At 52.2% G+C, this 23,832-nt stretch overlaps 1 protein-coding gene across 1 annotated transcript in view; it reads left to right on the top strand.

The window, feature by feature from the left end:
* The window catches only part of POLR3E (RNA polymerase III subunit E), a 31,837-nt gene extending 8,748 nt beyond the window's left edge, over window positions 1–23,089 (top strand). Inside the window, exons 4-21 of the mRNA XM_004313183.4 lie at window positions 2,981–3,058; window positions 3,820–3,935; window positions 4,371–4,453; window positions 6,269–6,376; window positions 6,733–6,782; window positions 7,110–7,229; window positions 8,547–8,632; window positions 8,894–8,938; window positions 9,032–9,123; window positions 10,201–10,321; window positions 12,828–12,909; window positions 14,187–14,246; window positions 14,339–14,496; window positions 15,032–15,093; window positions 15,678–16,201; window positions 18,491–18,568; window positions 21,173–21,298; window positions 22,287–23,089. Of these exons, the coding sequence (XP_004313231.1) occupies window positions 2,981–3,058; window positions 3,820–3,935; window positions 4,371–4,453; window positions 6,269–6,376; window positions 6,733–6,782; window positions 7,110–7,229; window positions 8,547–8,632; window positions 8,894–8,938; window positions 9,032–9,123; window positions 10,201–10,321; window positions 12,828–12,909; window positions 14,187–14,246; window positions 14,339–14,496; window positions 15,032–15,093; window positions 15,678–16,201; window positions 18,491–18,568; window positions 21,173–21,298; window positions 22,287–22,343 (2,046 nt within the window). The 3' untranslated portion in view covers window positions 22,344–23,089. The remainder of the gene's footprint in view (window positions 1–2,980; window positions 3,059–3,819; window positions 3,936–4,370; window positions 4,454–6,268; window positions 6,377–6,732; window positions 6,783–7,109; window positions 7,230–8,546; window positions 8,633–8,893; window positions 8,939–9,031; window positions 9,124–10,200; window positions 10,322–12,827; window positions 12,910–14,186; window positions 14,247–14,338; window positions 14,497–15,031; window positions 15,094–15,677; window positions 16,202–18,490; window positions 18,569–21,172; window positions 21,299–22,286) is intronic.
* Window positions 23,090–23,832: the final 743 nt, after the last annotated feature.

The raw sequence follows: 23,832 nt of genomic DNA, 5'->3' as shown, positions 1-23,832 counted from the left end.
AGGCCTTGGGCAAGTTCCTTTAAAAAAAAAAAAAAAAATCTCTCTGTGCCTCAGTTTCTTTATTTGCAAAGTGGTGATAGTAATAATATCTGCCTGATAGGGTCCCCACGGGGATCAGGTGAGTCCGTATTAAAGTGCTTAGAACACCACCTGCCTGGTGCAGGGTTAGCGCCAAGAGTGATCCCCACCGCTGTAACTGAGACTCGGGGAGCAGCTTTCTGGGGCAGCTCCCGCCAGCAGGGTGCGCCTCTGTCTGCTAGCTGTGAGTCCCCCCAGTTGTTATTCCTGCCCCCTCCCCTCTTAGCTGGGCTGAGTTTAATCATAGTCACTCACAGGTGTTAACCCTAGACTGTCTGCAGGCACCATTCAAAGCATTTTACATATGTTAACTCATCTCCTCCCACAACATCCCTGTGGTGGTTACTATTGTAATTTTATAACAGCTTTATTGAGATCTAATTCACACCCATGCAGCTTCCCTGTTTAAGTGTAGATGCAGTGGATTTTAGTCTGTCCACAGGGTTGTGCAGCCAGCGGCCCAGTCTATTTTAGGAAGTGTTTGCTGCTGCTCTGCCCTCGCTCCCTGCAGTCCTAGGCAACCGTTAACCTATTTTCTGTCCATGGATTTGCCTGTTCTGGACATTTCATACAAATGGAGTCATGTAATATGTGGCCTTTTGTGTCTGGCTCTTTTGTTTAACGTGGCGTTTCCAAGGCTTTTCCATGTAATAGCATGTATCGGCACCTCATCTCCAAGGCTCTTCCGTGTAATAGCATGTATCAGCACCTCATTTCTTTTTATGGATGAATATACTTCACTGTATGGACCTATATGCCACATTTTATTTCTCCATGCATCAGTTGATGGGTATTTGGGTTGTTGCCATGTTTTGGCTATTATGCACAATGCTGCTATGAACATTCCCGTCCAAGTGTTTGTGTGGAGAGTTTTTCATTGCTCTTGAGTATATACCTGGGAGTGGAATTGCTGGGTCCTATAGAAACTATGTTTAATATTTTGAGGAAATGACAGACTGTTTTGAACCACTTTACATTCCTAGCAGTAAGGTTGTTAAGTATTTTTGTCCCCACGTTGCATATAAGAAAAAGAGGCCCAGGGAGGCTAGTAACTTGCACAAGGGGCCTGGAACAGGGTGGCAGCACCCTCCAAGCATGTGCTGGGAAGAGGCCCGGTGTTGGGCCCCTGGCATCTGCCTTTACAGGCCGTGGCACTGGGGGCTGTTGTCTGCACCTGCTTCCTTGACTGACTGCAGAGGGATGGAACGGATGGTGGTGACAGTGACCCACGTGTGTTCATAGTGTGCCAGGCCCAGTGCCGGGTGTCGGCTCCACCTGCCTCATTCCCTGCTCCGAATGGTCTGGGAGGCGAGGAGCTTGCCTGAGTACACAGGGAGCAAGTGGCAGAGTTAGGACCGTCTGATTCTAGAACTGGCACCCTTCCCCACCACGCTTCCCGGCCATCAGGAGATCACAGAGCTGCCTGGACCTTGGCAGACCAGGGGCCTCCTGGGCTGTCGTGGGCTAGCCTGTCCCAGCTCAGGGCTCAGCCCAGACCAGCTGTGCTCCAGGCCGTTCCTGGACCTAAGTTCCAAGTTCCTGCCCCAAGCTTCAGCCCAGGAAGCAGGGAGGAGTCATTGTATTGCTATTTAAGTGAGCTTTTAGGAAACAGCCATTTCCTTGGGCTAGAATGCAGCTGATCTCAAATGGCCTCCAAAGGAGGGTTCCTTTATGCACTGCCACACCTCCACCAGGCTCATTCATAGCGATGGTCACGGCCTTTTGCAAGTGAGTCCAAACCATGACTCATCCATCCACCCAGTGGCATATGTAAAGCACGGGAGAAAGAAAGGAAGAGTGCGTCTGTGGGGAAGGATGTCTCTACATCCTTCTTTGTTCAGAGAAAAGAAGCGATTTCAGAGCAGTATGCTCAGATGTGACATAACTTCACACCTGATGACACTGGGGCCCAGAGAGAGCTCTCTGAGCAGGTCACTGGCAGACCAGCTCCCTTCTCTGTCATCAACTTTTTATTATGGAAAAGTCCACACATCAGCAAAAGGAGAGAGAATGGGATAGTGATTCCCATAGATCTGTGGCTGAAAAAAAAAAAAGCACAAACTAACAGTTGAGAATTATGTTTTATTCGGCGGTCGTTCTGAGGACTTAAGTCCGGGAGATAGCCTCTCAGGTAGCCCTGAGGAGCTATTCTGAAGAGGTAAGAGAGGAGTCAGGACTTACAGGAGTTTTTGCAAAACAACAACAAAACCCCAGGGAGTCAGAACATCGGATTACTGTTTGTTAAAGAAATCCAGACTCTCCGAGTTAATGAATTTAGCACTTTTCTATGTATGGGAAGTGGCAGGAGTCTGGACTAATTGAAATCATTCCTTTGTTATGCACCTTAACTATCTAGGGCCAGTCTCCTGTTTTCTCCATCCTGAGTCCCCTTAGGGTGCACTGTAGGGGGAGTGGCTGCAAGGCAGAGGGTTTGAAGGCCACAGCATCCTTTGTGGCAGGTGATATCCTTTGTCCACAAATCCATCATCAGGCTTTAGCAGTGAGCAGTGTTCGCCAGTTTTGTTTTCCCTCTTTGCTTCCTGTGGTCTCGTTTCCCTTGTCCTTCTCCACCTGGTTGGCCTGTAAACTAGCAGTTAGACTTCGGACCCTTCCTCTTGACTCCCATGGCGGTGCGCTTGACGTCCTAGGGCCCATGGGGCTATGCATGCTGGGGCCTGTCTGATGCTTAGGCATGTCCCTTGGACATTTGAAAATTGCTCTTTGGAAGGAAACCAGGTGGAGCCAGTGAGAATGGGATGCAGGGACGCAGGCAGAGACCAGCGAGGGCCTCTGGTCTGGGGTGGGCGTGGAGGGTGGCTATTGATTCTTGGCCAGCGCCTCTGAAGCTCAGCTCTCACTGGGGCTGGGCAGGGTGGACTGACGGCTCCCTTCCCTTCCCCAGTACCCTGTGCGTCCAGTCTCGATGACCTATGATGACATTCCGCACCTCTCAGCCAGGATCAAGCCCAAGCAGCAGAAGGTGGGGCTACCCTCTTGGGTGGAGGTGGAGGGAGGGGAGGGGTGGTAGGGTGGGAGCTGAAAGAATCCAGGAGACAGGCCTTTTGGGGGTGGAAGCGCAGAGGAGTGATTGGAGAGTTAGGAAGAAAACCAGCAGCTTGCAGGGCCTTGAAAGCTGCAGGAGGAAAAACTTCCAGAAAGAAGGGGGGTGGGCAGCTCCAGAGAGGCCAGGGAGGAGTGAGGCTTGAGATGAACTAGAACATGGGGTGGGTGGACCCACGTTCACAGGACAGGGCAAGGCCAATGCGAAGAGAGCACGATATGGGGAATCTAGTGCCTCTCAGGGCTAGGGTGACGGAACAGGAGACATGCCTTTCCTCGGGCACCTGCCGCTCCAGGCCCTGTTGCCATGTAAAAAGCTGTACCAGTATTGCCAATTCTGCTGACTTTTCAAAAGAAGTTGGAAATAAGGATAAAAGAGAAAAGCTCTTGATTTTTAAACGTTGGCACCTAATTTAGATTTGGGGGAGTGGAATTGTGGGTGCGGGCAAGCAAAACTACATGAACCCCCTCCCAAAGAAAGCACTCTGGCTTTTCTATTGGAATTTGGCTTTGTGGCTTTTGTGTAGACTGAAGCCTAGGGGCCCTCGGAGAGGGATGGTGTCAGTCCTGCTTCTGGGCAGGGACTGGGGTTAGGGAGATAGGCATGGTGGGTTTGAGGGGATCCCCTGAGGGCTGTGCCTTGGGGTCCTCATAGATGCTGGGGGTGTTTGGTGCCTCCAGGTGGAGCTTGAGATGGCCATCGACACGCTGAATCCCAACTATTGCCGCAGCAAAGGGGAGCAGATCGCGCTGAACGTGGACGGGGCCTGCGCTGACGAGACCAGCACATACTCCTCGTGAGTTCCCCAAGGCCTCCGAGCTTCACGTTTTTCAAATACGAGCCTTCCAGAGCCCTCAGAGATACCTAGGCCTTGTGCTCTCCAGCTAAGCTTCCCACCAGCGTCCCGTCTTTGCATGGCTGGGCCTGGCGCAGACTCGTCCCCGTGGGAAACGTCTTCCCTCCCGAGATGGCTCCTCTGACCAAGTTCTTCCTGGGCTGAGAGGCAAGCTGGCCCCTCAACGGGAGAGGGAGCTCCCACCCACTGCTTGTTTCTTGGGCTGCACATGAGGTTTCCTCATCCCCAGCTCCCCTCCTGCGGCACCTGTGGCCTGTCCTGTGGCCTTGGTCTCTGGCAGTTGGATTTTAGGTGTCTGGGGTGGAGGGGGCTCCGCCTACAGGCCCAGGCCTGGAGCTTCCTTCCCCTTGACGTCTGTCCTCCCTGTGCTTGTAGGAAGCTGATGGACAAGCAGACGTTCTGCTCTTCCCAGACCACCAGTAACACATCCCGTTACGCTGCCGCGCTCTACAGGCAAGGTACCCGCGCTGGACATCCCTGACTGCCATGGCTTGTGAGGGCTGAGTGGGTGGGAGGGAAGCAGAATGGGGACTGGGACAGGAAGAGGATACCCCGAATGCTAGATACCCACAGAGGCCAGACAGGTTGTAGAAATGACAGATTGTCAGGGGAATGGAATTTGGCACCTCAAGGGACTTTTAGCTTGACACTACCATGCCCGATGGGGTGGAGGTCAAAGGTCATTGTCCTCCTGCGACACAGACACACACAGCATAACCTTTTGGATGGGGTAGAGTTTTGTCTTAAATACGAGGTACTTAGGACCCAGTAATTCCATTCCTAGAAACCATCTACGCAAGAGAAATGAAAACACGTCTCCACACAAAAACTTGTATGTAGGTGTTCATAGCAGCATTATTCATGGTAGTGAAAAGTGGAAATGATCCAAATTCCATCAGCTGATGCACGGATAACAAAATATCGTATAGCCACACGTTAGAATATTATTTAGCCATAATAAGGAAAGAAGTACTGATAAGCACTCCAGCATGGGTGAGCCTTGAGAACTTTAGGCTAAATGAAAGAAGCCAGGCGCAAAGGACCATGTGTTACGTGATTCCATTCATATGAAATGTCCAGAATAGGCGAACCCGTAGAGGCAGAAAGTAGCTTATTGGTTTCAGAGGCTGGGAGGAGAGTAGATGGGGAGCGACTGCTGATGATGGGTACAGGGTTTCTTTCTGGGGTGGTGAAAATGTTCTAAAGTTGATTGTGGTGCTGGTTTACTAGTTTGTGAATATGTTAAAATACATTGAATTGTATGCTTGAAATGGGTAAATTATATGGTATGTGAATTATATCTCAGTAAAGCAATTAAAAAGTACAAGGTTTCTATAAGTATTTAGAGTTTATAAAGCAATAAATGAAATTTGAGCACTTAGGAAATAAACTGTGATAGAATAAAGGTAATGTCAAATAACTATACTCTTCTATTTTGAACCCCAGTCTCAAGGATAGAGCTCTTTAAAGCCACATTCCTTGCAGCCAGGCCTAGTCACTTACTCACTTCTCGTCTCAAGCATTCTGCTCCCTCTGGAGTCCCAGAGAGCTTCCACAGAGCCTTAGTGTCTGTCTGATTTCTTTTCTTTCAAGGCTGCATTGGCTTGATTGAAATTGATTACCTTTGCACTGCCTCCCAGTGCACAGGTCTGATTCACAAGAGAAAGTCACGATCTTTGCCAGAGACGGCGTAGACACTCCTCCACCGGGCTCCGCCAGGCCTCCTCTCCAGCCCCGTTTGCACTAGCCAACTTCTTAACAGGACGGGTGGGATTTTGACAGGAAGAGGTGGGAGGATGAGGAGGAGAGGTCTGGGCGTGTGTGGGGTTAGGGAGGCGCTGAGGGTGGTCTGGCAGAGGCCTGGCGGGGGAAGAGCAGGGCGTGTTTGGTGTGGATGAGTGGCCCGGCGTGGCTGGAACAAGCGAGTGTGGGAGGGCATTGGGGACCGGGGTTGGGAGGCCCTTGAATACTGGAGCAGGAGGCTTTGCAGGCAAGCCTTAAGGAAGTGACATTGGGTGGAAGAGTCTGCGTTCATGTCTTCATCTGGTTTGTGTACTTCCTGTGTCCGGCACAGCCAGATCGGGTTGGGAATGGCCATCGGCCTGGTGGTCCCAAGGCTCTAGGACTGGGGGCTAGAGCAGAGGTGGGAGGTGGTTTGGCAGTGAGCCGAGGCCTTTAGGGGAGTCTGGGGCCCTTGGTAGCTCCCTTGAGCCAAGCTGTGTGGGTCAGCCTCAGCTCCTAGAGTCAGGTCCAAGCCCTTCTTCCTCTGCCAGGTGAGCTCCACCTGACACCTTTACATGGCATCCTGCAGCTGCGGCCCAGCTTCTCCTACCTGGATAAGGCAGATGCCAAGCACCGTGAGAGGGAGGCAGCCAACGAGGGTGAGCTCTGGACCCCCAGCCCTGCTGTCTGTCTGTCTGTCTGTATACGTTAGCAGGATAGGTTGGTCATGGCAAGAAGTATTAAAGGGATGGATTATAGGATCCTTGGCAGCATCCCTGGCTGCTACCCACTGGATGCCAGGAGCACCCACCCCCACAATTACGACAACCAAAAATGTCTCTGAATTTCCACATGTCTCCTGGGGGGCAAAATTGCCCCTAATTGAAAACCACTGACTTAGGCAGCTACGTCGGTCCAGAAGGAGAATTCCCAGGCTTCGCTGCTTGAGACCTGCCTGGTGGGTGGGGTGCAGAGCCTCCAACAGAGGCTGCAAGCAAGGCCTTTTCTTTTGCAGCGGGAGACTCTTCACAGGACGAGGCAGAAGAAGATGTGAAACAGATCACGGTGAGCTCTGGCCCTGAGAGAGAGTGCAGCCTGGGAGGCAGCAGGGCCAGCTTTGTAGCTCAGCTTCCTGGAAGCAGCAAGGGGTGGGAGGGTCTGCAGAGAACATGGGCTCTGGGGTGAAACATACAGAAACAGAGTCCATGCCGTAGAGCCTCCTTGCTGGGCTACCTGGAGGGATAACCTACCCTCTGCCCAGCCTGAATTGGGTGGCAGTGGGAAATGCCCCAGATGTGAGGTTCTCTGGCCTCCTGGTGGGTGCTGGGGCAGCAGCCTGGAAACGCCCCAGGCCTGAGGTTGTGGACCCGCCCCTCCCCGCCCCCCAACCAGGTGCGGTTCTCCCGGCCTGAGTCGGAGCAGGCCCGCCAGCGCCGCGTGCAGTCCTACGAGTTCCTGCAGAAGAAGCATGCTGAGGAGCCCTGGGTCCACCTGCACTACTATGGCCTGAGGGTGAGCTGGGGTCCCTGGGCGGTGCTGACACTGGCCAGGGTGGGGTCCTGGGAGAAAAGCCCCAGTGCCTGGGAAGTGTTACCTGGTGGCCTCATTGTCTCACATTTAACTTCTTTCAGATTCAGTCGTAGCCACTTGGTAGTGCCACAGGGAGAGAGGTTAAGCCCTGTGAGCAGTTTGTCCTCCCTTCCCACCTACTGTGTGCCCCAAGGGAGTGAGTCTGCCACGTCACTGGTGGGGGTTGTGGCCCCCCGGGCACTCCCTGAGTGTGAGCATCTTGCGGGCTCAGTGAGGCTGTTTGGTTATGTACTTTTTTTTTTTTTTTTTTTTTGCGGTATGCGGGCCTCTCACTGTTGTGGCCTCTCCCGTTGCGGAGCGCAGGCTCCGGACGCGCAGGCTCAGTGGCCATGGGTCACGGGCCCAGCCGCTCCGCGGCATGTGGGATCTTCCCGGACTGGGGCACGAATCCGCGTCCCCTGCATCGGCAGGCGGACTCTCAACCACTGCGCCACCAGGGAAGCCCTGGTTACGTACTTTTAAGTATCGTGGGCCCTGAATGAAGGCTGGACGCTTCATCGGCTGCTCTGTGGAGAATCAGCCATCTGTCCCATGGCTGAGTTCACTGTGCACCTGCCAAGGGTGATTTTTACTGTACTTAGAGCGCAGTCCTCGAAACTGTGCTGAGTAAGGGAAGCAATTGAATATTAGCTCACAAAGACACCATAGACAAGGGCTCCCCAGCGTTTTTCTGGGGGAGGAGCAACCCCTGATTATTCTGAAACCTTCCTGAAAGAGATTTGTGTTGACAGAGCCTTACGCTTTGGGTCAGTCAGACTTCCAGAAGCTCTGCTATTTCCTAGTGTGTAACCTTAGGCAAATTACTTAATCTCTCTGAGGCTCAGTTTCCTTATCTGTAAAATGGGAATAATAATAAGAGTACCTAATTTCATAGTTATTTTGGGGATGAGATGAGTTAGAGTATGTATGCAGCCATTGGAACAGGGCCTGGCACATAGATGCTCAGTGAATGTTAGTTGTTATTTTTATCATTGCTTTCAGTGTTCCTGTATCAGACAGGGCACTGAGGCGCGGGTGCTGGGGCTGTGTAGTCATAAAGGCAGGAGGGTAGTTGGTTGAGGCCACATCGCAGAGGCCTTGAGTGCCATGCTCAGGAGGTTGGATTGATCCTGTGGTTGGCCTCAGAGCAGGACAGTGGGTGTCTGGAGCAGAAGGTGATGCAGGGGTGAGAACTGGATCACAGAGGGAGGCCTGGAATGTTGGCTGAGGTTCCTCTCACACCCTATTCCCCCCCAACAGGACAGCCGCTCTGAGCATGAGCGCCAGTACCTGCTGTGCCAGGGCTCCAGTGGGGTTGAGAACACAGAGCTTGTCAAGTCACCCAGGTGAGACTGGCCAGCCCAGGGCTGCTAAGGGCTACCGAGCCCGACACTGGCCCCAGGAGGGTCCCTCTGTTGTGGGTCCTCCCTTGGGACTGTGGCCCCTTCTGTAACATGGGGGAGGGATGTGGAGTAGCCCATCATCCTCTGGAGAGGGCCAGGAGGGGGTGTGGGAGTTTGGGGGGGCTTGGATACAGCCTGGTTGGGGGCTGGGTGGGCCAAGGACAGAGCCCTGGGAGCTGCTGACCCCGTTCTCTCCTGCCACAGTGAGTACCTCATGATGCTGATGCCTCCCAGCCAGGAGGAGGAGAAGTGAGTAGAGGGGCTGAACGCCTTCACCCCCCTTCCCCTTCCCACCCCCTAACGCGCCCCGGCCCCCTAACCCTTTGCATTTGTTTTCAACAGAGACAAACCCGTGGCCCCCAGCAATGTCCTGTCCATGGCTCAGCTGCGCACCCTGCCCCTAGCTGATCAGATCAAGATCCTGATGAAGAATGGTGGGTGGGCAGCCCTTCCCTGCCTTCTGGGGGGCCCCAGCCCTGCCACCTCCTGGGGAAGTGGAGTTAGGAAAGAGTTAAGGACCAAGGGGCGAGACCAGAGGCCCCACTACCCAGAGCCCGCCCAGCTTTACACCTCTGACCTTGTCTGGAAGGCGCACTAGAGCTGGTGGCAGGCTACCTCAGATGGGCTGCGGGTCCCTGCCGCCTTTGCCACTCACCTGCTGTGTGAGCCTGGGCAGCCCACTGGCCTTCCTGAGCCTTAGATTGTTCATCTATAAAAAGGAACTAAGACAGCTTCTGGGGCTGAGGGGAGGCCTCAGAGGTGAGGCCCCTAAAGGGACCGTACAGAGCCTTGCATGTGAACGTGAGCTGTGTTCATTTTCACAGCGAAGTGCGTTCACTTGCACTGCTTTGTGGTGCCCTCGCCAGGCTCTGCACCGTGGGGATGCTGAAGGCCAGAACCTTTAGAGTGGACGTGAGCCTTGAACCTCAGAGCGGAGTCCCAGGCCCTGGGCTCTTCTGAGATGCCAGCACCAGGGGCTCCGGGGTCTGAGTGGAGAGGGGTGCTCCCGGGGGGAGCCAGGCCGCTGGCCTTGCCGCAGAAGACACGGGGCCTCCCCAGGCCCTGCCCCTTCTCACTTGGGCTAGGGGCTCGTGTGGGGGAGAGCAGAGCACGGTGATGAAGTGCATGAACTTTGGACCCAGATGGCCTGGGTTCAAGTCCTGGCCATGCCACTTACTAGCCAAGTGATCATGGGTGAATTTGGAAACCTTCCTGGGCTGAGTCTTCCTCATGAGGCACGCCTCGGTCTTCCAGTGGGTGTTTCCTCCAGGGCTCAGTGAGAGGCGGGTGCCTGCCCAGAGTAAGCAGCCAGTGAATGCCAGCTGTCACTGTCAGCACTGTCATGCTGGGATCACTGTCAGCACTGTCATGCTGGGATCACTCAGCACTGTCATGCTGGGATCACTGTCAGCACTGTCATGCTGGGATCACTGTCAGCACTGTCATGCTGGGATCGTTATGTGAGCCCAGGCCCCTCTTGCCTTGTCTGATGGCTCCTGTGCCCTCCTCAGTGAAGGTCATGCCTTTTGCCAACTTGATGAGCCTCCTGGGCCCCTCCATCGACTCTGTGGCTGTTCTGCGTGGCATCCAGAAGGTGGCGATGTTAGTCCAAGGAAACTGGGTGGTGAAGAGGTAAGTTCATTTTAGTCCCTTAGTTGGGAGCGCTTAACCCATTTAAATTGAATGTTAATTACTGGTGTTTTGGATTTAAGTCTACCTTAGTGCTTTTTATTTGTCCAGCTTACATTGCATTTTTATTCATTTTTACTTTCTTTTCTTGTTATTCCGTTTCCCTCACTAACTTGGAAGTTATCCTTTCTTGACTTAGTGATTACCCTGCAGATTTCACAGTTTAATATTAGTTGCCGCTTTTTACCCTCATCCATGACGATTCAACGACCTTTAGAATATTTTATATTTATCTTCCTCTCAACTCATGTGTCATTGTATTTATATATTTTAATTCTGTTTTAAACCCCATAAGACATTATACTGTTCAGTCAATATTTTTGAGATCTACTGACGTATTTGCCTTTTTATTTTGCTCATCATTCCTTTCTGCATCTCTGAGTTCCTAACTGTGATAATTTCCTTCTGCTGAAGTGAAGGTCTTCAGGTGATGAATTTCTTTGGTTTTTTTAATCTGGAAATGTCGATTTCACCTCTGTTCTTGAAGGATACTTTGGTTTGTTTTTAATTTTATTGAAGTATGGCTGATTTACAATATTGTGTTAAGGGTATTTTTTACTGAGTATAGAATTCTAGGTTGATTATTTTCTTTCCACACACTGATGTAATTTCATTGCAGTTTGACTTCCATTGTTTTTGTTGTCTGTCTAATACATGTTCCTTCGTTTCCCTCTGGCTGCATTTAAGATTTTCTCTTGCTTTGGCTTCCCAGGGCTCATTAAGATGGGCCTAAGTGGGAATTTCTTTTTATGTATCCTGTTGGGGTTCATAGGTCCTGAATCTGTGGCTTGCTGTCCTTCAGTAGTTTCTCTCCTCCTGTGATTCCTCCTCTAGACCCTGCCTCCTCCCTAGACTGTCAGGGGTAGGGACTGTCTGTTTTGACTCTCCCTTTATCCCTGGTAGTCAGTATAATGCCTGGCAAATGGTAGACCCTTGGTAAATACGGTGTGGCTATGTTTTACGCACACTTGAATTATATTACTTCTAAATTGTATAATATAAAATGCTTGAATACTCACTTTTTAGAAAGTGTGATGTAAAGTGAACAATCTGTCAAAATGTAAATTGTTCCAAATTTTTAAAAAAGTTATTCATTGCAAAAAGTCCGTCATTTCACAGTTCGTTGGCCAGGTAAACTGCAAAGTCATGTCACTGCCACGTGGTGACGGCCTTTCCCTGGGAAACGATGCCCAACATGCCTTGTGGGTCCTTGCAGCTATTGTCTTATGTGACACAAGTGTTTAAGTACGAGGACCTTCATGATGGCACATCACTTGTTAAATGGGACACTTATGTGTATTTATGCTGCGGATGGATGAAATCCAGGAGGGCCCATCCCATTAGCCCCCTGAGGATGCTCGCCCAGAGGCACGGAGACTTGCCAAATGTCTGGCAGCCGGGCAGCCACAGAGCTGGGGTTTGAGGTGCTGCTGCCGCATTCAGCTTATGGTCTGCCTGTCCCTGTGACTTGAAGGTAGGCCCTCCTGGGCCCTGTGTGTTCTGCCACACCTGTGGGCAGTGGTCCTTCCATGCCCTGAGGAGGCGATACAGGATGCTCCCATCTGTTGAGTAAATGTGTCTGGACGGCTTGTTCTGTGCCCTGCACTGTGCTCTCATTCAGTGCTGTCCCTGTCCTCAGGAAAGTGTGCCGGGGGGATGGGTGGGGCAGGCACCGTTACAGCCCAGTGCACGGACCACACTGTGTACTTAGTGGGTACCTCCTCTCCGTGTGGCAGAGATGGGGCCAGGGCCCTGTCCCGTAGAGCTTACAGGAAGGGTGGACACAGAGCTCAACCTTGAAGGAAAGTAGTAGTTGGCTGCCAGGTGGGATTGAGGAGGCGAGTGGGGCGGGGAGAGCAAAGGTGCCCCGGGCACGGATGGCCGGGGACGTGTGTGTTTTCCTGGGCGACGGGGTCTGCGTCTGGACTTGGGGTCAGGAGACGCCTTTAAGCCGTGGTGCCTGCTCGTTTGCCCTTGAAGGTCCCTGAGCCTTGAGTGCGGGTCCCATTCTCTCCAAAGGCTTCAGCCTCGCCCGTGCTTGGGGTCTGTCTGGACCCCAGTCCCTGACCCCTCCTGCCTCAGCTCACACTGCTCCCCCCTCCCTTTCAACCAGTGGTAAGGCCTTGTGTGTTGCTTTACAGGTGCGACTTGCTGTCTGCCAGAGTCCTGGGCTCACCTTGTCTGTCTCTGAGCCCCTGGCCCCTCCAACTATGTCAGGGGCCTTGGGGCTGGGCCAGTGTGTGAGGGGGGCGTTGGGAAAGGGGTAGGGGGAAGAACTCTTGGAGCCAGGCTCCCGGGGAAAAGGGGAGGGTCTGAGGGGAGCGGTTGGGGCCCAGGCCGGCCCTCGCCCGTGTTGTAAAGAGGCCTGAGCTTCCACTCGGAGCCTGAGGGAGTGGGGGGCAGAGGGGCTGAGGACAGGGACTGACCTGCCACCCTGTCTCATTGGCAGTGACATCCTGTACCCCAAGGACTCTTCTAGCCCTCACAGCGGCGTGCCTGCTGAGGTGCTCTGCAGGGGCCGAGACTTTGTTGTAAGTGCCCAGGCTCTCTGGCCTTCCGGGTTGGGGCATTATGGGCGGAGGACTGGGGCAGCACTGAGTGTCCAGGCAGCGGGCAAAGGGCAGGTATGTGTGGCCAGGGTGGGGCTGGGGGGAGTGGAGGGCTCTGGACTCTGTGCCTTTCTTCTCCTTCCTCTCAGACCCTGGAGTCTTGAGCTTCATAAGAACCTTTGAGTTCCTAGCCCGGAGGTTGCACACTGGAGTCCCATAGGTAGATTCTGGCCAAGGAGCCGTTTGACCTGAGTGGTGTTTTTAAAATGTTGACTTAGTTGTCTGTTTTTACAAATCACAGTCATGATTCAAACTAGATTTCTGTCTTGTCATGAATAATTGGACAGTCTGGTACCACTGGACCCACACCCCCAAACAGCACCCTCTTTGAGTGGGGCTCACGCTCCCCAGTTCACAACCGCTTTCCTCGTGCGTGTTTCCTGCACTGTTGCTGTGGGCTTTTTGCAGCTCCTGAGCTGGCTTATGCCTCCACCCCGTCACCCTATCTGCCCCCCAGCCCTTATCCAGAGCTTAAGTCCCAGCCAAGGCATCCCTCCCAAATGCCTGACCCCTGAGCTGCTGGGACCTGTGCTGCCTCCCTTGACCTTGGCAGTGTGCTTTGAGTTTGCTGCAGTCTGTCTCCTTGGAGCTGTCCGTGGTGACCTTGGTGAGCTCATGTGCAGACCTAATCACACCAGGCAGCCCTTAAGCTGTTTCAGAGAGTGCCTCTGTTTTTTCTTTTCCCAGCTGGGTGTCCCAGCTCCTGTGGGTACTTAGCGTCTAGATGCCTGTGTGGTTTATTTTCGTCTCTGGGGGTCAGGGTGCAGTGGCTTCAACTCCCAGGTTCGCCTTCCACATGTGTGCCACTCACCCTCAGCTGCCTGTCAGCCCTCCTCTGTTCGCGCAGGCACCATCACATCTGGGGGTCTGGGAGAGGGTCTGGTCAAATCTGAGTTGTTGTAGGTGACATACGGGCAAGGTATCCCCCATCCCAGGGAGCTTATGTGGTGTGGAGTGGGTCCAGCTGCCCTCCTGGAAGAGGTGGCCCAGGAGGTCCCTTACAGAGGAGGAGAAGGAGGCTCAGAGTTGAAGTGACTGCCCTCAGCCAGGCCCCAGGCCCAGTCTGCCTGACACCCAGGCCGGCTCAGAGCCGCCACTTTGTGCCCTCATCCCAGGCCCCCAGGACAAGAGCAGGGGTTTGGGGGACAATCCTGGTAGGATCCCTGCCTCCTAGAAACAGGCTTCTTTTTCTCCCTTAGATGTGGAAGTTCACGCAGAGCCGGTGGGTGGTAAGGAAAGAGGTGGCAGCGGTGACTAAAGTAAGTGAAGTTCTTCTTGATCCGAGAGGCCCAGCCCCACTACTGGAGGAGTGGGGGCTGGGCGTGCCTCACCTTTGCCCCCCTCTCCCCAGCTCTGCGCGGAAGACGTGAAGGACTTTCTAGAGCACATGGCCGTAGTGAGGATCAACAAGGGCTGGGAGTTCATCCTGCCGTATGACGGGGAGTTCATCAAGAAACACCCAGATGTGGTCCAGCGGCAGCACATGCTGTGGACGGGCATCCAGGCCAAGTAAGAGCTTGCTGGGCGGGATGAGGGGGAGCCAGGCAGAGGAACAGCAGGTTGTCCCCAGCCACCTGCTTCCAGCGGGGAGCACAGCCTGGCTGCATCTGGGGCGGGAATGCAAATTTGGGGCTGTGTGCACCCCTCCCCCACTCAGGTGGACTTTGCTGCTCGGTCCCAGAATCCCCCCGGCAGAGACCTGGCACAGACACGCCTGCTGATCCGAGCTGACTCGAACTGACCCGCGTCTGTTCTGAGGGGTCGGGAAGGAGGGGGAAGCACTCAGCAGCAGGAGCGGGGGCTTGTGTGGCCCCAGGCAGGCTGGCGGGAGAGCAGCTGGGGAAGGGAGGGCGGGCCAGCGCTCCGCGCCCCCGCTGTGGGGCTCCGAGCCGCGGGGAGAGACCGTGGAAGCTCCAGGCGTGCGGCGTCTTCAGGGACTAGGATGTCCAGGGCTTAAGTGGGTATTTCTGCTGGGAGAGACAGAAATCTCTCCCAGCAGAAGGGGACACGGTGTAAAGTTAAGAGGGTTCACTCTTCTTTTCAGATTAGAAAAAGTTTATAATCTTGTGAAGGAAACCATGCCAAAGAAGCCGGATGGACAATCAGGTGTGGAGGGGTGTCGGCTGGGTGGGCCCCTAACCCTGACACTGGCTCCAGAAGGGCTACTTTCTGGAACTTGTCAGGGCTCAGCCTGTGGGGGGAAATGAGGGGGCGTGGCTCATTGTTGGCTGCCCTTCTGTGCCCTCTTCCCTCAGCTGGAGGCTTGTCCAGTGGCAGAGCCTTGGCCTCAGGGACTGAGGCTTCTGGGTTCCAGGGCTGTGTCTGGGTTCCAGGCCTCTGAGATTTCTCGCCCTCTTGGGTTGGCAGGGATGCTGGTGGCAGGGACTCAGCAGTAACCCACCCTGGCTTGGGTCTCTGCATGTGGGAATCTGCTTTTCCTGGTTCTATTTCTTCCCTCATTGTTGGGGTAGCCACATTCCTTCTGGGTGAGGTGGGGGCGAAAGGCAAGCTGGGCCCCTGGCTTCTGTGCCAGCTGGCTTGCATTTTCCCTGTCCCCTTCCTCTGGTCAGCAGGGTGTCCCCATCAGGATGGAAGGGAACGTCTGTGGGGCAGAGGGACCGGGGCCCTTCATCTCAGGCCCTTCCCTGCACGGTCCCTACTGTCCTGAGCAGCCCTGTGTCTCTCCGCAGGGCCTGTCGGGCTAGTCTCTGGGGACCAGCGGGTCCAAGTCGCCAAAAGACAGGCCCAGCAGAACCATGCGCTGCTGGAGCGGGAGCTGCAGCGGAGGAAGGAGCAGCTGCGGGCGTCCTCGGTCCTGCCCGCTGTGCGGATCAAGGAGGAGCCCGTGAGTGAGGAGGGGGAGGAAGAGGAAGAGCGGGGAGCAGAGGATGAGCAGCCCATGGACACCTCGCCCGGCGGTGGCCTCCACAGCAGGCTGGCCAACGGGCTGCCTGCTGCGCGGGCGGCAGGTGGGGACAGCTTCAACGGGCACCCGCCCTCAGGCTCTGCCGGTACCCCCGTGGCCCGGGAACTGAGGGCCTTCGTGGAAGCCACCTTTCAGAGACAGTTTGTGCTCACGCTGAGCGAACTCAAGCGCCTCTTCAACCTGCACTTGGCCAGCCTGCCCCCCGGCCACATGCTCTTCAGCGGCATCTCGGACCGCATGCTGCAGGACACGGTGCTGGCCGCCGGCTGCAAGCAGATACTGGTGCCTGTAAGTAGCGCCTGCTGGGTGGGCAGCACTCGCCCCCTCGGAGGGCTCCTGGGTCGGCAGCATCTTTCCTGGCTGAAAGTGGCTGTGGAGAGAACCTGGTAGCAGAGCGGCCTGAGCCCTGCCGGCTTTGGGGAAACAGCTGTTTGTAGGGTGCACGGGGCAGGGGCACTCGGGAGACTGTTGGCCTCGGTGTGAATCTCGGCTCCCACGTGGTTGCCGGGTTTACCGCGGGCCGGTCAGCGTCTCGGCTCTGCACCCTCATCTCAAGTGGGTGAATGTTAGTTTTTGTGTCACGGGGCTTTGGTGAGGGCTGAGTGGGAGCCTGAGGCCGTCACCTGTTGGCTTGGCACACAGCAGGGCCTTCCTTGGTCACGCCGGCCCCCCGTCCCAGGGTCTAGCCCCCTCCTGTGCCGGCACCTCCCTCATTCCTGTCAACTTTGCCGTTTTTCAAGATGATTTCACTTCTAGTATTATTTGATCTTCTTGCAACGGTAGATGAAGAAACCCAAGTTTCAAAGAAGTAGAATGAACTTGTTTAAAGGTCACGTACCCAGGAAGTGATAGAGCTGGAAGTTGAACCTCTACAGTGGCTCCAAGTCTTAAATCCTTTTGCTTCAGTTGAGATGAGCTGGCCAGAGCTGCTCATCAGAGCCCCCAGCTATGCCTGGGCTCCTGCCGGTGGGCCTCCCTGCCCTGGAGGCTGGCTGACTAGCGTGGCTCTGTGGCCTTTCCATTAGCATTTCTGGTGCCAAGCCTGCAGGTGCAGGGGCGGGCCACCCCCCCTCCCCCCAGGCTTTTGGGCTTCTCGTCCTGTCATTGGAAGGGGCCCTAGAGGGGTGGAAGTGCAAGAGCAGAGGGACCCTTGGAGACCATCTCCCTGCGCTGAGGGTGAAGCGTGCCAGGCTGTGGTCCCAGGGAGGCTGTGCTCGTCATTCTCTCTCCCAGGCTCTGTCCAGACCTGGCAGCACGTGGGGTGAGGTGGGGCTGTGTCTGCCTCTTAACAAGGGAGCGCTGACGTCTGCAGTCTAAGGTCAGAGGCACCTGCAGCCTTGGGTGATGTGAGGCAAAGGCCCATCCCTGTGTACGTGAGGAGCAGAAACTAGGACAAGAGGCCCTGGGTCCCAGGCTGGCTGGGGTGTCCCGGGGGATCTGGCCCTCGTGGCAAGGAGCCTCCTTGGTGAGCTCTCTACAGAAGGTACTGGGGTTTGGGGGCCCTGCCCTGTTCGGAGCCACCCTTGTCCACGTAGCAAACAGGTCCGGTTATCTGCAGACTTGCCTTTTGCTGACTGACTGAGCGAGGCAAGGGGGAGGCGCCTGCCTGATGTTGGCCAGGCCATCTTGTGCTGTTGGAGTGGATAGAGGGCGAGGGGCATGGAGTGGGCCACCCTCGGGACCCGTGATCCTGTATCATAGTCATGTCCAAGGTGGAATGTTCCTAGACCTGTCCAGCCTTGTTTTTCTTTATGTAAGGGAGCTGAGGCCCCGGGAGAGCAAGTACACTCGCAAAGACTTGAGTTTAACTCCTGGTTCTGCCACCTATTAGCTGTGTGACCACAGACATTGAGTGAACTCTCCGAGCCGGGCTTTCCTCATGGAGAGTGGAGGCAGCAGCACCTCGCTTCCTCTGTGGCAGCAAACGAGACTGTATATTTAGAGCCCCACCTGGGACTTTACGTGGTAGGAACTGTTACTATTGCTTGTGTTGCGGTGCCACTCCACCAGGCGCCCCTTCCTCCATCCCCCTTCTCCAGGAACCAGGAGCCCGGGCCACCCTTGCCTCGGCCCACCTTCGGACGCTGCTGAGCTGCGAGGCACGGGCCGCTTAGGGTCGGGCAGCCCCTCTAACCCGTACGAGCACGGCCCTTGTGGGAGGGATTGAAAGGAATCCCCAGGATATTCCTAAGGAGTTACAGGGGCGGGAGTGCTTCTCAGGACACGTCGGAGGGTTGATATTTAGGGTGGGAGGACACAGGATGTTAAAGCAGAGAGGAGAGCTAATGCCAGGCTGATAGGAAAACAGGAGCAGCCTCCTCCCCGCCTTACCGAGCACGGCCGCGGGCCGCGGGCCAGGGCATCCGGCTCCTCACAGGAGCCTCTCCGCGTGGGGACTGGCTGGCGAGGAGAAGGACGCAGAGGCAGGTGTGCCACGGTCCACGGCTGGTGGGAGGCAGGAGCTGGGACTGGAACTCTGTTCCCGGAAATGGGCCGGTGCAGACTGAGGGCCCCGGGGGAGGGAGGGTCCAGGTGGTGAACACGAGATCAGCCAGCTCACACCTGGGCCTTGGTCAGTTTCCCCCACAGACGGCTGCTTCCCCGGATGAGCAGAAGGTGTTCGCCCTCTGGGAGTCTGGAGACATGAGTGACCAGGTGAGGTGACCTTTGCTGCCGTCCTCCCAGGAGCAGGTCGGTGTCCTGCAGAGGGTTAGACCTTCGGGGAGACCCAAAGTGCGGTTGTGTCCACTTCAGATTTTCCAGCCGCTCCCAATTTTAAATATTCTGGCTCTGTGTCTCTGTGTACTTCAGACATGCTGGATGTGCTGGTAGTGTGGGCCAAAACCGGTGGTTTCCAAATGCCAGTCTGAACCATCGGCATCAAAATCGCCTTTTAAAAAATACAGAGATTCCCAGGACTGACCTCAGAGATTCAGTTCAGTTCCATAGGAATGGGGTAGGGTCCTAGGTATTTAAGTTTCTGCAAAGCTTTCTAGATGATTCTGATGCCCCGGCAGGCTTGTGAACCTGTGACAGACCACATTTTTCAGGTGGCTGATGGCGGTAGGAATTAAAAGGATTCCTTATCAGATCTCAGGTTAGAGAAATTGGTCATCTTGCCTCTAGTCACACCCAGACAGGAAGGGTCACGGGTGTCCAGTGAACAGAATATGAATGCAGCCAGCAGCACCTGAGGTCCAGAAGTTTTCCTTAAATCATGAGCTTGCCTGAGTTTTAAAGATTAAGATTTAATTGCTAAACTCCAATTGATCTGTCCTTTTCCAGGTCCTGTCCCTCAGGGGTGGGGAGAAGGAGAGTGAGCAAAGGCCCCCACTGAGTTCTCTGTCCCCTTTTGCCTCTTGGAAGGGGACTGACAGGCAGGCTGAGAATACCAAAGGGGCAGGGCCTTCTGTGATGGTGCCGTAGATGGAGAGCAAACTGGAACAGTCTCTGTGTGCTTTTGGCCAGAATAGGTGGCATCTGGGTTTCCTACTCCTGAAGTACTCCAATAATTAAAAGGAAAAAAGTATAAGCGCATGTTCTTAAAAATAAGTAAGACTGAAGCTGTATGGGAAACCATCTCCTGCCCTGCCTGACCTGATTCCCACTCTTCAGAGGCAGTCACTTTTTAACTACGAGATACCACCAAAAGAGTTCCTCCATTATTAAAAATTATTATATATATGCAAAATGTGCTTATACTGCTCTCTGATGTCTCAACTTGATGTTGTCAGTGGGCTTCCTGTTGTGGTGGATGAGGATTTAGTTCTCAGCTACGGGAGAATGTAGACAGGTGTGGGATGTGTTATGACAATTTTTTTGTTAAATCATGTATCAATGCTTATAGCATCATGACTGGAAATTTGTTCATTGTAGAGCCAAATGCCAGTAGTATCTACGATTATATTCTTTTTTTTTTCACTTTTTTCCAGCTTTATTGAAATATAATTGACATCATTTCTTCTTTATACTACTTCCTATTCTCACTTACATGGTTTTCTGAACACATAGATACCAAGAGTAGTACCATTCTTGAGTCTGATTCCCTGGATGCCTCTCCCGCAGAACCAGCTCCATGTCTCTTGCTGGCTTGCAATCTTTTGTCTTCCTTCTTGCTTAATTTTAGCTTCTAAGGGCCCATAGGAGTTGTCTGCATTCTTCCATGTCTTAAAATGGCTTTCTTTTGTCCTCCGGTTTTATTATTTGTCTGGGACTAGGATTTTGGAGGGCAAATCATTTTCCTCTGAATTTAAGATCATTTTCCATTGTATTCAAGCTTTCAGAGTTTTCGTGCACTGACACTCTGTTCCTTGGTCTTTTCAGTTTGATCCACACCCTTCCCTTAAACCAAACTACGGTTTTCCTCACTCCACATATAGCACATCAGTGCAATTCCAGAGGCACCCTGGTGTGGATTATTACTGTACTGGACAGTTGAGTCATTCTTACGAAGTTCTGTGATAGATTTGTAATTCCTGTGCCTGTTTTATTCTGTTCTTCCGGAATTCTTAGGTCATATGTTGGAACTAGAGGATCAAATCTTTTTTCTCTCATTTAACACCTTTTGTACTTTGCAGGGGGTGGAGATTTTGACTATCTTCTATCCTCCCTGTTTAGTTTTTCTTTGGGACGTAATGCTTTTCATGGCATCCTGTCTTGTTTGTGGGCCAGGACTTTAAGCCACTCACTCCTCATCCTGTTCTGTCTTCACGCAGTTTAGATGGTGGCTTCACCTGCCTACTGAATCAGTTACCACTCCTGTTTTTTTTTTTTTTCCCCCGGTACGCAGGCCTCTCACTGCTGTGGCCTCTCCTGTCGCGGAGCACAGGCTCTGGACGCGCAGGCTCAGCGGCCATGGCTCACGGGCCCAGCCGCTCTGCAGCATGTGGGATCTTCCCGGACCGGGGCACGAACCCATGTTCCCTGCATCGGCAGGCGGACTCTCAACCACTGCGCCACCAGGGAAGCCCTCCACTCGTTTTTTAATCACGAAAAACTATGTCTGAATCACTCATCCTCTGCCGATGCTTCACTGGGTTTTTGTTCTTGTGGGCATATACCTTTATTTCTTCATTTTATTGGGGTCTTAAGAGGTGACAAATTGGCCAAACGTGTTTGTCTTTAACCAGAAGTCCTGAGCAAGGACGTTGATCAAAGACTGCAGCATGGAGTTAGGTCCAAAGCCTTTGGGTTTCTTGTTTGGGGATGTTTCTCTTTTAGGTGATTATTTCCCATAATAACATGTTTTTGCTACTAAAGCATCGACAGGTTTTGCTTGAAATTTTTTCCAAAAATTACCGGGTACGCCGGAACATGATCCAGTCTCGGCTGACTCAAGAGTGTGGAGAAGATCTGAGTAAACAGGAGGTGGATAAAGTGCTAAAGGTACATCCATTTTGTGTATAATAATATCTGGAGGCGCCAGGCTTTTGCTGACTGTGAGCTTAAGACCAGGGCGCCCACAGCTGCCTCCTCCCTGTCTTAGATAGAGGCTGACAGTGTGTGGAAAGGGACCTAGTCTCGTGCGTTTCCTACTGCTGTGTTTATAAATCAGGCTTCCTCTGGACTCCTCCCCAGCCGGTCGGGTCTTCAGCAACAGATAATTGGCATCGGTGTGGTTGGTATATGCAAAAGGACTAAATTGAATAAGATGTAAGCTCCATCTTAAAAAAATATAGTCATCCTTTACAGTGCCAGGGCCTAGGTTAGAATCCTTACCCCACTCGTTCTTAAAAAAATACAGTCATCCTTTCCAGTGCCAGGGCCTAGGTTAGAATCCTTACCCCGCTCGTTTGAATCGTGTACCACTTTCATGGTTTTTGCCATAGCCACATACTCACTCTTGTGCTACTTGCTTTTAGTAGAACAATTTTTAAATAAAATTTAGTTTAAAAAGGAATATATCATTTGTCTAGTATATGAAAATACTTAATTCCTGTTAAGCATTACCTATAATGCCTTTATGGATTGACTCTGTGGTACAAATATCATACTTGCGGAAGCATTGGAACACTGACAGCTGATGACAAATCCCCTATATTCTAGTATTCTTATATTCCAGGTCCATAGATGCTGATGCTATTTGTGAAGCACTTTTGTTCTGGTCAGGTTATTCAGTTCTCGTATTTTGTGTTTATAGAGCACATTCATTTATAGTCCCTCACTCTTAAGATAACCCCTGAGGAGAGGAGGGGCTTGAGGCCCACACGTGGAGGAGGCTGGGCGGTGACCACAGTGATGTGGTCAGGCAGATTTTGATCTCCCATTTGTGTTCTCTCCATTAATCATAAATCAAGTTTTGATATTCTACACAAAATGTAAGTAGCTCCTTTTCCTGCTAAAGTCTGCCCTTGACATGTTTCTCTATTCATAGGACTGCTGTGTAAGCTATGGTGGCATGTGGTACCTTAAAGGGACAGTACAGTCTTGACAATAGTTGCAAACCACTAACCCAGTGAATTCAAGCCCAAGGAAGGACGGCAGAGCCAGCAGAGGTGGAAGTAGAGTCTCGACTGCTTCAGAAGACTTGGAGCAAGAGGAACTGACCAACTCGTGGCCTGTGGCATTGCACTGTCCAGAGGACAGAGGGGATCATACTCGGCCAGTGGCAGGGTCAGCTTAAGTTCGACCGCTCCCAGAAGAGAGCAGCTGGGACCTTCTCTGCAGTACAGTTTGAAATTCCTGATGTATTTTGTTTATTATTTGGTTTCATTCTCATAATAAAGAGAGTGTATACTGACATGGGCAGGATGATGAAAATCATGGTTTAATATTTTACTTTCAAACTTCATGCCAACAAGGTCTAGGTTATGTTTACAAGAAAACCTCAAGGTTTTTAATATTTTAAATGCCTAGAAGCCAATATTAAGTCTTCAATTATCTATCTGCTAAGACTTCTGCCAATTTCGTTAAACAATCCAAATTGAATTGTTTTACTGTTGGGTTCCTGTGGCCATTTTACCTTTTAAAACAACCTACTTTATGTAGCAGTCTCAACTGTTTACATGAACCATAGCAAAAAATCAGAATCAAATCCATTTATTCTTAATGTTTGCATAAGGATGCAAGCAAAACCAGGTAAGTATGGAACAATGTATAAGTGAGGTCATCACACTTTGATGTAAAGAATTTATATTTTGTGTATTTTTAAAATAATAAATGCTAACACTAACGTGGCATCATGGTGCTGTTGTCTTCAAATGGTTACGAGAAGGCAATGCTCTCTGTGGTTTCAAAGCCTTGTATGTACACCAGGGGGAAGAGAGCCAGCAGCACTGCACGGTAGTGCTGTGCAGTCACATATGTAATTGTAAAATTTTCTGGTAGACACATTAAGATAGTAAAAAGAAACTGGTTAAGTTTTAATATATTTGATTTAGCCTAATATAACTAAAACATCAACTTGTAATAAAAAATATTAATATTTTCTTGGTACAAAGTTTTCAAGATCTGGTATCTTAATAACACGCACAATTGGACTAGCTACAGTTTAAGTACTTGGCACATGTGGCTCATAGTGACTGCTGGACAGTGCAGCCCTTAGAGGATTATGAAAAAATAAGGGTAAGCCGGATTGGGCTAGATGTGAAATTTTGCTACAGTTAAGACGTTTGCCCTGGTCTATTTTGGGCAATAGAGCCACTACTATCTGAAGGTTTAGATGATGGTCTATGTGTACGTACACACCCCCCCAACCACCAAAAAAAAAAAAAAAAGGAACATCTATTATTTGGGAATGTAGTTTAGCAGGCTGATTGTATATTATGTTCTTGGTTCTAACTGTTAACATATATGAGTCTGAAAAGAGTAAAATATCTTCCAAAATTTTTCTGGAGTGTGTCCAGCTATCATATAATACTTCCAAGGGGAGGCCCCTTGTGGTACAGCAGAGACTGAGCAGAGCAGAACTGGCAGGGGTT

This window comes from Tursiops truncatus, chromosome 15 (assembly GCF_011762595.2).
Source record: "Tursiops truncatus isolate mTurTru1 chromosome 15, mTurTru1.mat.Y, whole genome shotgun sequence".
Lineage (NCBI taxonomy): Eukaryota > Metazoa > Chordata > Mammalia > Artiodactyla > Delphinidae > Tursiops > Tursiops truncatus.
The sequence above is the reverse complement of the archived record's forward strand: the minus strand, read 5'-3'. Positions and strand labels throughout refer to the sequence as shown.